The sequence below is a fragment of the Ursus arctos genome, unplaced genomic scaffold (assembly GCF_023065955.2).
Source record: "Ursus arctos isolate Adak ecotype North America unplaced genomic scaffold, UrsArc2.0 scaffold_16, whole genome shotgun sequence".
Taxonomy (NCBI): Eukaryota; Metazoa; Chordata; class Mammalia; order Carnivora; family Ursidae; genus Ursus; species Ursus arctos.
This window is the reverse complement of record NW_026622830.1, coordinates 28300524-28312276: the sequence shown is the minus strand read 5'-3', so window position 1 is coordinate 28312276 and position 11753 is coordinate 28300524. Positions and strand designations below refer to the sequence as shown.

General features: G+C 48.1%; 1 protein-coding gene across 1 annotated transcript in view; it reads right to left on the bottom strand.

Annotated features, from left to right (window-relative positions):
* Positions 1–297: 297 nt before the first annotated feature.
* Positions 298–11753, bottom strand: part of TMC2 (transmembrane channel like 2) — a 64013-nt gene continuing 52557 nt past the window's right edge. Inside the window, exons 16-19 of the mRNA XM_026502897.4 lie at positions 7113–7238; positions 4204–4282; positions 3243–3360; positions 298–515 (exon numbers count right to left, since the gene is read on the bottom strand). Of these exons, the coding sequence (XP_026358682.3) occupies positions 298–515; positions 3243–3360; positions 4204–4282; positions 7113–7238 (541 nt within the window). The remainder of the gene's footprint in view (positions 516–3242; positions 3361–4203; positions 4283–7112; positions 7239–11753) is intronic.

Genomic DNA, 11753 nt, shown 5'->3' with positions numbered 1-11753 from the left:
TGAAAGAAGTCCATGGTGGTGGTCATGACCCTGCCCCCTCCTCCCAAAGTCTGGAGCCGAGGGAACCATGGTGAGTGCAAGGTCCAGAGCTGCCTGAACCAAGATACTGGGAAGGGCAGTTTATGGGGAGTGGGGAGACTCAGCTCCCCTAAAGAGTGGACGAAACCATTGTCCTCCCCTTGTGGTAGCCAACAAGTGCCTGAGACTAAGTAATCGAAATTCCCACAATGAGAGGAGAGAGAACGTGCGTGTGTGCGTGGATCAGCCCCAGGATGGAGCTTGTGTGAGTCCCAGCTGTCAGTGGGGAGGTCTCTGAGCACTCTTTCTAGAGGCTGATCTCCAAGGATGAGTCTGAGGCCGAGCTGGGCCAGAATCTGGTCTGGCACCGGGAGGTCGAGCTATGGAGAGGTGCCGGGAGGCAGGAAGCATGGTCCCACTGGCAGAACTGGAGGTCCCAGGATACTGGGCCTTCTTGTCTGGGGTCTTGTTTTGGCTGGCAGAGTGAGGTGTTGTCCCTGGAAAAGGAACCAAGACAAAGAATGAGGATGTGGGGGAATTTGTTTCAGTTTCCTGGTAGCGAATGGGAGCCCTCTGGAGCTGCCCTGTTCTGTGTGTGGATTTCAGGCCCATTTGGTGAAGCGAGAATGGTCAGATGGTCCTCAGGCGTCTGGAGGCAGCTTGGCCTGGCCTTGGCATAAACAGATCTGTTGGAAGAATATGATCTGCTAGCTGGAGAGCTAGGTTTTGAACGTGGGCCTTAAACTGGACTCTCTGAGCCTTGGTTTTCTGGAGTATAAAGCTGGGACAACAGTAAGTCTCCCAGGTGGCATACGATGCTGCCAGGGTCACATTGGATGCTGGAAGGGGCTGTGCAACCTGCATGGAATCATATTCAACTTCCAGCGCTTTCATTTCCTTGTGTCCTTCCCCTCCCCTAACTCTGACCTTGGGTGATTACTGGCTTGTTCTACACCAAACGCAGTTCCTGGGACACAGAAATGGACTGGGTTTCCCTGGTGGGTGAATGTGGCCCGTGACTGAAGTCCAGACTCTGATGTGCCCCACTTCCTCTGGGCTCCTCCCCTTGCACCTGTCTGGGGCAGGCAGAGTCACCGGGTGGAAGGAGCCAGCATCCCCGCCGTGTTGGGGAAGAAAGTGCCCGTCAAGTGGAAACACCCAATTTAGACTTTACGTTGAGTGAGAAGCAAACTTTCATTGTGTTTGAGTCATTAGTTGTTTGGGCCTGTTTGTTACAGTAACGGGTATCATTCTAGCGACTACTTCGAGAAGAGAAACTAAGTGAGGGCAGCCATGGAGGCCACCGGCGGCCATCTTCCTAGGCTCCCCCACAGCCCATTCCCACTGATGGTTCAGATCACACCAATTTTTAAAAAGTCAAACACTGCAGGACTGAGGTAAGCAGCTCAAAATCGAAAGAGCTTTGGATCTGTACTAAAAACTCAAATTTGGAGAAGGTCAAACTTTTAAGCAGCAGCCTAGTAGAGCAAGGGGGGGAGAAGTGTGTCAGGGGGAAGGGGACATTGGGACTGTGGGGACGTGAGCCGACCACTGTCAAACCAGCATAAGTTCCTTGGTTTGTCACAGAAAACATTTTGTACACCTATTGTTTTCCTTCCATATGTAAGTCCATCCGTGTCCGAACATGGAAATGGAATGGATTCCATTTTCTCAGTTTTGTTGGTGATACCACAACATAACATTGCATGTGCTCCATTTCCTGCCCCATGTGGGACAATTAAGGGATTTCAAATATTTTCTTCAGTGTCACGATAAGCTGCCAGCCAGTCGCTCTTCTGCGTTTCAACCCTGAACCAGCCTTTCAGGGCATCCACGGACTGCCAGCCGATCTGACCAACAAGAATGTCTACAGCTTCGAAATGTCTTCCACGTATTTTGGGAGACTCGCTAGGGACAGCTTCTGTTGTGACACAGACTTCCTGTCCTCTTTCTGCAACATCCCTTTGCTTACTTGCTACCAAGGATTCAGTAGTAATTCATTACTATTCCAGCATCAATAACGATACTGACAAGTATTCCAGTACCAACACAGTGTTTGCCGGGTGGCGCATGGTGTCCCTTGTTCTTCCTCACCTGCTTCCACAGCCACTTCGGTCACTGTTGGACCTCAAGAATTCAAAATAAGCCAACGGAGGATGTCCGTCTTGCAGGGAGATACTGCTATGCGGTTATATCCTTCGTTTCTCTTTTTTGTGGTCTTGCCTCTATGTCATAAAGTCATCACATAAATAATACAACTTCTGCACTAAAAATTCCAACTCCTGAACTTCCGGCCATTTCTTGTGCGTCTTGTTCACTTCCTGCATCGGAGGCCAAAATCACAGCATGCTGATGCAGTTTAATTTTACAGCGGGACAAGCTTTGGGACATGGGGTCATCCCAGAGATGGTGTCTTTTGATTTGACCTTCCCTCTCTCAAGGTGGAGATGGTCTGTGACCACTCCCCGTTGAAGCCCTGTGACACTTTCTTTGGAACACGTGCGGCCACTTCTCGTCCTTTTATTCTAGATATTCCAGGGTTTCTCTTTTTTAAGAGAATACAAACTGGTTAAGGTAGGACTAGCGGCTGCTGGATTCAAATCCAATTCTCCTCCTAAAGAAAACATTAGAAACTACACAGAGAGCAAATACCTCCCCCATCCCCAGGCCAGTGACTGTGACCCCCCCCTTGTCAGCCAACCCTCAGGGCATCTTAGAGCCATCTGGGTGGGACGTCAGCAGTGCTCCTCCATTGGGTTAAATAGCCAGATAGAAAGAGGATATCACGGGGGCACTGTCAGGCTCAGGAGAGAAAGTGAAGAAGACGAAATCATTTCAGAAAAGAAGGCTCACTTGTGGCGAATGTCAAGAGTCACCGTAGAGAACGCCGCGAGAGACTTGGTGGGTAGAGGTGAGGGAGACAGCCGTCAGGAGAAGTGGAGATGCTTCCCCATGTCACAGAAGCCCCTCCGAGCTCGTGGTCATGGGTTTCCTCTCAGTGCGCCAGGACTCTGTGAAGCTCGCCTCTTGCCGAATCCCATCTCGTTCTCCCCACTCCATGAGGTGGGACCTATGATCCATTCTTAGCTTAACGTGTCCAACTTCGCACAGCTAATTGTCAGAATTCTGACTTCATCCCAGCTCCCTCTGATTTCTCAGCAGATGCTCTCTACACCCTTCCATGTGGCCCTGTAAAGAAGCAATCGTCATGAAATAGAGTTTACCTTCTTTGGTGAGTTGGAGCTGGGTGGCATTTTTGGAGGCATCTTTAGCTGTGTCCTCTGAATCTTGGGCTGTCTTTCTGCCTTTGACAGACTTGTGGCTCTTCTCGACTTCGCGGAGCTGCAGGAAAAGAATGAACGGTTCTCAGGGCAATGGGTGTTTGAGGCTTAGAGCCCGGGATGGCGAGATCTAGGGGACAAGGACTCTGTCTTTGGTTCTTGGTAATGACCTTAAATTGCCAGGTCTTGGTCCTCGCCACTGGTTGGAGAGGGCAGCCTGACAGTCAGCTTCGCCCAGCATTTGGAGGAACGTCTGGCCAGGGGAGGACAGAAACCCTACCAATCCTGCATTTCAAGGTTTTCTGTATCTGGGCAGGAGGACGGTGAGATTAACAGAGGGAGGTGCCGAGGGGGAGCTGGCTGTGAGGCAGATGAGATTAGTTCCAGAAGAGGGATGGAGGAGCAAGGAGGACAGGGCTTAGAAAGGGGTGGGGTCTGCCCTTCACCGTTTATAGGAGGGGGGTGGGTGCTGGGAGAGCAGAAGAGAGCGGTCAGAAGAGAGAGGCTGCCTGTGTGTGGCCTGGGGTTTAAGAGACCCCTTAGGCCATGGGCACAGGCACTGTGTCATTCTGACAGTGTTTTCTCTAGTATTTCTAGTATTAGTTTGAATCTGTAGGTATTATTGGGGGTACTGGTTTTATGTATGAACATTGTTTGAGGCCATTGAATTTCTCCTGTTCTTCAGCAACCTCTCCAAATTTAAGCCATCATTATTGTGTGCCTTGCAAATATCCTCAAAATAGAAATGCATGCTGTTTAGTCTTACAAGGCTTCCTATAATACAGGTAGTTTGGGATCTGGTTTAGAAGGGAGCCATTTAGATAATACAACTGGGTTCACAGAACAAATTAGCAAAAACCAAAACCATGACATATTTTTGAATGAAAACTCCCGACAGACTCACCGCTTGGATTTTCTTTCTCAGCTGGGCATTAGCTCGGGAAAGGCTTTTGGAAACTGAGTTCAGGTAGTAGATGGCCAGGCTGCAAGAGAAAAGTGAGCCTCCTGTGGTACCGTAGTCTTGGAAAATGGTAAGAGCTGGACGCCTTCTGGAGGATTCCAGGCAGGCTTCCTGGAGTAGGTCGCCTCTGGGCAGGGTGGAGAGATACCCTACTATCCTAAGTTCCCCACTTAATGTGGAGAAGGTTCTGGACACCTTGCTTTCTATTTTATTAAATGTGGGAATGACATACACATTTTTAGTTCCCAGAGTGCTCAGTAAATGTTGGCTAAAGGAATCATCCTTCTTGGAAATTGGAAGAGGTGGGGGAGGGGCAGGGGTTCTTGAAAGCAGAGGAAGCCGCTTATGCTTCCTGGGGAGCTGCCCTCGGTCAGGCTCTGTGTCATGTGCCTCCCACTCCACATCTCCGTGGTTTTCACGACAACCCCGCGAAGTAGAAAGAATGTCTCCCATCTTTCCAAATCAGTATCCTGGAACTCAGAGAGGTTAAGTACTTTGCCCAAGGTCACCCCATCTATCAGTACTTGTTGGAGCCCACATTTAAGCCAAAGCTCCTTCCCCAGTCATCAAGGCTAAGAGAGGAGGGTCTGGGAGCTAAGTGCTGGCTCCAAGTTTGCCTGGAAGGACAGATGCAAAAGGCCTGGGGGTCCTTGCTTAGGGAGCACTGATGGGGTGTCTGGTCCTGGGCTGGTTTTCAGAGTCCAGCTCCCACTGGCTGCCTGGGTGACCTCTGAGGCCAGAGCCTGGGCTTCCCTTTCACAGGACCTAAGGTCAGGCGCTATGACCGAGGTGTACCACCCGAGAGGGAAGGGGCCACAAAAGCCAAGGTGCCACCTGGATTGGGTGCTTCGCTGGCCTGTTAGTTGGGAGCTTTCGAGGTTCATCCTTCTTCGTCACATTTCTCCTTGGATTTCAAGTCTTAGCTGCTCCAGCTTGGGTCTTCTAAGCCTTCCTCGCAGGGTGGGGCCACCCATCGCCACCTCAATGAGGCCACGAGATCTCTCCAGCCAGAGAGGAGGAATCACATTGTCTTTGGGGGTCAGAGGCTGTCATGTGACCCCCCCGCGCCCCCTGCAGAGCAGAGACTCAGGGGGAGTCAGGAGGACGGGTGGAGGCAACAGGATCTGTTTTGCAAGGCCCCTACTCTGAAGGCCAGGCCTCATCTTCTCTTCTAATAACCACCCGTTTATTAGGGAGGAATTGGAGGTCAGAGAGGAGGAAATGCTCCCGGGTGGCTGTGCGCCTCCGTTCCCAAATTCAGCACTTCCCTTTGCCACCTGCCAGGATCAGGTCTGGGTTCCAGAATCTTCTCAGGCAGTCAAGGGGTCGTCCAGGGTGTCACTATCATGCCAGTCCTGTCTCAGGCCAGGACGAGGAGCAGGAGATGTTCCGATCAGGGAGGTAAGGAAATACACCTAATTGGGGGAGCCATTCAGCACTTTCTAGAAGGACTGGAGAAACACATACGTAGGACTGGTCACTTCCACTTCCAGAGTCACACACTTGCCCAAGGACCACACTTGCAATAGCGAAAAAGTGGAAACAACCTAACCGCCTCTCGGCAAAGGGACCGGAAGGATAAACTGCGGCTTCATCTTACTGCAGAGCGGAGACGAGCCATTGTAGTGCTCCACAGGGATACATCCCCAAACATAATGTTGAGTGAGAAAGTGAACCATTCCTGAAGACATTTAAAGCCCAGAAAAGGAGACCACATGAGCACGTGTGATGAAAACACCAAACCATGTATGGAAATGATAACAGCGAATTCCAACAGCGGTTACTTCTGGGGAGGGAGGAAGAGAGCAGGGCTGGGAGCGGCCTGAAATGTATCTGTAACATTTTATTTCTTGTAAGGGGACAGATCTGAAGCAAATAATGCAAGCTAGTACCATCTGTTTACTCTTGTGATCCCTTTCATGTTGTCTGTACTTTTCTGTATGTTAGGAATATATTTCAGTTTAAAAAAAGCACTCCCAAACAGGTTTTTATAAAGAAAAAAGACCCTATTGTTTTCACTAGTAGATTTTTGATGACGGTCATTCAAATTCAGGACTCTCGCTTCCCACCTTCTTTTCTTTTTCTTCCCTTGTTCCTTCCTTGAACATGTTATTTGCCTCCTCTGCTCTAGGCCTGGGGCTGGTGTTGGGGATGCAGAGATCAGCCACTACCCTTGGGGGTTCTCGGTCTTTGGTGGGAGGGAGAGTGGGGAGCGAGGAAATGCTCCAGTGTCCCCAGGGACAGGCTGAATCAGTCCCTCTGCTTCTCAGAGACCCAGAGCCCAGACGTCTTTGATATTTCTAGGGAGCTGGCAATGCCCATCTGTATTCCTTGGACCCCTGTGCCCCCTGAAAGACTACAGCTGTCAGCTCCTTCACCTCTGTGCCTGGAGCTTCCCTTCCATCCCCTGCAGAAACCCTTTGACCCAAAAATGCAGCTGACCCTGATTGCTGGGGAACTAACCCACCCCTCTCTCCCCCTTTAGGTTTCCCAGTCCCACCCACCAGTGACCGATGGGCGCTGGTCTACAGATGCCCCAACCCTCACCCTTGAGCAGGATAACTCTGAGACCCACTGTTTGCTCAGTTCTCCAGCAGGAGTCTTCCCAGTGGTAAAAGTCTTCCCAGTGGTAATGACCTTGCTGTCCCCTTCCCCATCTCACATCCGTTCCTCTTCCCCAGTGAACTATTTGCATTTGAATCTTTGTGCAGGATCTGCTTCTGGGAAATGCAGATTAAGGAAAAGGGGGGGGGGGGAAGAAGGACCTAGAAGGACCTGCGGTGGGGGGGGGGGGGCTCAAGTGTAAGGGGAAGGTTGCCAGGAGGCAGAGCCACGGGCCCTGGCTAACTTACAACATCAGCAGGATAGCTGGGACGATCAGGCCAGGGTTGGCGAGGAAAGCGAAGATCTTGCCCAGGAAGGTTGGAAAATCGTTTTCAATCGTCTCTTGGATGACGTCATACATTCTGTTTTTCCCACTGTGAAGAGGAGAGAACACATGACAGCTCACGACACAAAGCTCGTGTGGCACACACAACTGCGCCCGCGTCCCCGTGAGTCCCAAGCTGCCACTCACCCCTGCTTTTCTGGAAGAACCAGAGCTCTGTTCCAAAGGAACTGCGCATCAAACATGCGCCACGAGGGGCTGTCTCATAGCTGGTCAGCCCCCCGTGGTCATGTCCTCAGTACCTCAGAACTTCTCAGCCTACATCGGTCTCCTGGGTCTGACACCTTCCTCAACAAGATGAAAATGGGTTTTCTCCTCTGCTGTCCTGGGAGAAAATGGCCAGCCAGGTGGCTATCAGATCAACGTGGAGCTCCCTCTGGGCCCCCGTGGAAGGGAAGAGTTCTCCAGAGGCTTATGTGGGAGACAACTTCATGGGGCTGCTCAAAAATACCTATAATTCGTCTTCAAACGATAGTTTCAGGAGATCGGATCACCCAGGACAGGCTCCTGGACAGGTCGCAGCAGAAATTTTGATTTTCTTCAACTACTCAAGAACCATTACGTAGGCTGACTTCCACAAATGCCTGCCCAGAGACTATGGTCCCCTGAGGGCTTTGGTTGGTAGTTTCAGGGCCAAGAAATGGACGTTAGGGCTTGAAATTCCTGGTTCAAATCCTTGCTGCTTCATCATTTAGCTGTGGGGCACAGTGGATAATTTACTTATTCTCTCTCCACCTGTTTCTATCCGTTCCCTCGCTCTCCCCATTACAGCTGTCTTGTCCAGTGTAGCTATTAAAAATAAAATAAAAATCGATTTAAAAATTAAGCAAAATTAAAAATTCAGTGTTTTACTCTCACATTTCAAGTGCTCAGTAACTATGCGGCTAGTAGCTCCTATTTTTGAAGAGCAGATATGGAATTTTTTCATCACATAGAAAATTCTATTGGACAGTGTTGCAGAGGTTTGATATCTTTGGCCAAGATACTGAAAATTTCTCTGCCCTAGTTTCCTTATCTGTATAATATAGCATAATAATGATATAGTATAACATGGTATTATAAGGATAATAATTATATTTGCCTCAGAGGATTGTTTAGAGGGTGTAGATACAAATTTATATAAAACACTGTGTATGGGGCCATCAAACGATAAGTGCCTTCCAAAATGTTGCAGCCAGAAGCTTCATTTTTCTCTTCTGTAAAGTACTGATCAAGGATTGGCAAATAACGGCCCATGGGCCAGCTTTGGTTTGTGACTTGTTTTCCTATGGCCTGAAAATGAAGAATGGTTTTTATGTATTTCAGTGGGTGGGGAAAAAAAAGAAGAATATTTTGTGATATATAAAAATTGAAGGAGGAAATTCAAACTTCTGTGTCGCTAAGTAAATTATTAATGGAACACAGCCATGCCTATTTATGTATATACGGTCTGTGGTTGTTTTTGCGCTCTAGTGGCCGACGAGAAATAGTTGTGTCAGAGACCGTGGGGGGCCATCTCAGTGCTTAGCTCTTTTAAGCGCCATGCGTATCACCATGTTGTGACATTAAATTAATTCTTTTTTTATTATTATCAGTGTCGACATGTCAAGTAAAAACAAGAAAAGTGAATTTCACCTGTTATGCTTTTAAGTCTCAGTTAAGTATGGGTTATTTTGTCCTTGAATCATGATGTAGTAGGTGATGTATTAGTTTCCAGTGGGTGTTATAACAAATTGCTACACAGGTGACTTCAAACAATACCAATTTGTTCTCTTATAGCTCTGCACGCCAAAAGTCTGATGTGTCTCACTGGGCTGACATCAAGGTGTTGGCAGGGCTGCACTCCCTTCAGGGGGACGCTCTAGATGTTTCCTTGCTTTCTTTTTCAGCATCTAGTGCTTTATTCCTTGCATTCCTTGGCTCATGGCCGCTTCCTCCGTCTTCAAAGTTGGCAGCATAGAATCTTCAAATCTCTCCTTCCGTGGTCACATCACTTTCTGTTCTTCTGTAGTCAAATCTCCCTGTGCCTCCCTCTTAGAAGGACACTTGGGTGATTTAGGGCTCACTTGGATAATCCAGGATAATCTCTCCATCTCAAGATCCTTATTTATTTTTTTTTAAAGATTTTATTTATTTATGTGACAGAGAGACAGCCAGCGAGAGAGGGAACACAAGCAGGGGGAGTGGGAGAGGAAGAAGCAGGCTTCCAACGGAGGAGCCCGATGTGGGACTCGATCCCGGAACGCCAGGATCACGCCCTGAGCTGAAGGCAGACGCTTTAACGACTGCGCTACCCAGGTGCCCCTCAAGATCCTTAATTTAATCACATTGGCAAAGGCCCTTTTGCTGTATAAAGTAACATCCACAGGGATTAGGATGTAAGTATCTCTGGGAGCCATTATTCAGCCCATCACCATATGCTCTCGGGTTCTCGAAGATTCACATTCATCCCACCTGCAAAATACATTCACCACCATCCCTGCATCCCCCAAAGTTGCAACCCATTAGAGCATCAACCCACAGTCCAAAATCTCATCTAAATATCATCAGCACCAAAGTCTCACCATCTAAATCACGTGTGGGTGAGACTCTGGGTCTGATCCATCTTGGGGCAAAATTCTTCTCTCTCCATGGACTCATGAAACTAGAAAACAAGTTATTTACTCCCAAAATACAATGGTGGGGCAGCCATAAGCTAACAGTAAAACCTGGCAGTGTTACTGCTCATGTGACATTCTTAAATACCTGGGGGGGTCTTCCATGTATGCCATGGGAATTCAGTCCATTAGATAAGAGGGTCCCACGCAGATCTTTCCTGGAGAATTCTATCTCTATGTTTGCCTTCTGCTGTGATGGTTGAGAGGATCCCAGTTACGAGCTTAAGAAAATCCTCCACGTGAATGAATATTCAGGTTTTTTTTTAAAGATTTTATTTATTTATTTGTCAGAGAGAAAAAGGCAGGCAGAGGGAGAAGCAGGCTCCCAGCTGAGCAAGGAGCCCGATGCAGGACTCGATCCCAGGCCCTTGGGATCATGGCCTGAGCCAATGGCAGACGCTTAACCGACTGAGCCATGCATCCCGAATATTCAGGTTTTTTGATCCTTCAGAGGCACTAGCAAAAAATTTTCCAGCCTGCCCCTTGGTTTTCTCTTTAGAGCATGTTTTCTTGACAGTGAGTCTGTTTTTAGTGTCTTTTGCAATCTGGACAGGCTGAGAATTTCCCAAATCATCCAGTTCTGGTTCCTTTTGGCTTATCAGTTCTTTTCTCAATTTGTCTCTTTCCTCTCACATCCTAGTCTAAGCAGCAGGAAGAAAACAGGTTGCACTTTCAATACTTTGCTTAGAAATCCCCTTAGCCAAACACCCAAGTTCATGATTTACAGATTCAGATTTCCATACACCTGTAGGACATCGTTCAGCTGAGCTTCTTGTTCTCTATATAGCAAGGACTCCCCTTTCCTCCCCTTTCCAAAATCATGTTCCTCACTGACCAGTGGTGAAGTAATTAAATTGTGTTTGATTGCAGGGGCTGAAGAAACGCATCCGGAGAAAATAAACTTGCTTGAGACTTGTACAATTTCCGGCAAAAGCAACTGCTTGAAGAGTTGAGGACATTGAGAACAATGTTGTATTCAAAGGGAGGCCAATGATGTCAAGTGGTTTTCCTTGGCTCTTGATGAGTCAGTAGATGTTACTGATGCTGCTCAGTTGCTTATTTGAGGAGTTCATGCCAAGTTGGAAGTGACTGAAGAACTGATTTCTATGAATGTACCGTGGGGAACAAATACGGGTGAAATTTTCTCAAAGAGTTGAGAATACATTAATTCAGTGCAACCGAATGGAATGGAATTCAGTACACCTGAAGGGAAGTGGGATCTGCTATGATATGCTACAGTTGACAATGGTCAAAATATATACAGGGCAGAAGAAGGCTTAGGGGCGCCTGGGTGGCACAGCGGTTAAGCGTCTGCCTTCAGCTCAGGGCGTGATCCTGGCGTTAAGGGATCGAGCTCCACATCAGGCTCCTCCGCTATGAGCCTGCTTCTTCCTCTCCCACTCCCCCTGCTTGTGTTCCCTCTCTCGCTGGCTGTCTCTATCTCTGTCGAATAAATAAATAAAATCTTTAAAAAAAAAAAAAAAGGAAAATACTTGTGGGGCGCCTGGGTGGCACAGCGGTTAAGTGTCTGCCTTCGGCTCAGGGCGTGATCCCGGCGTTATGGGATCGAGCTCCACATCAGGCTCCTCTGCTATGAGCCTGCTTCTTCCTCTCCCACCCCCCCTGCTTGTGTTCCCTCTCTCACTGGCTGTCTCTATCCTGTCGAATAAATACATAAAATCTTTAAAAAAAAAAAGAAGAAGAAGGCTTAGCTGGACAAATTTATGAAGCTTGTGAAATTTCAGGTGTGGACAGACTATGGTTGGTTATTCACTGTCTTACTCATCAGTAGGTAATTTGCAGAAAATATTTGAATCTATCACATGGAATTACACTCGATAGTGTCAATGGTGAATTTGATTTGTTCTCATAACTTAATCATTTTCTGATCTGTACATTTTGTCAGAAAT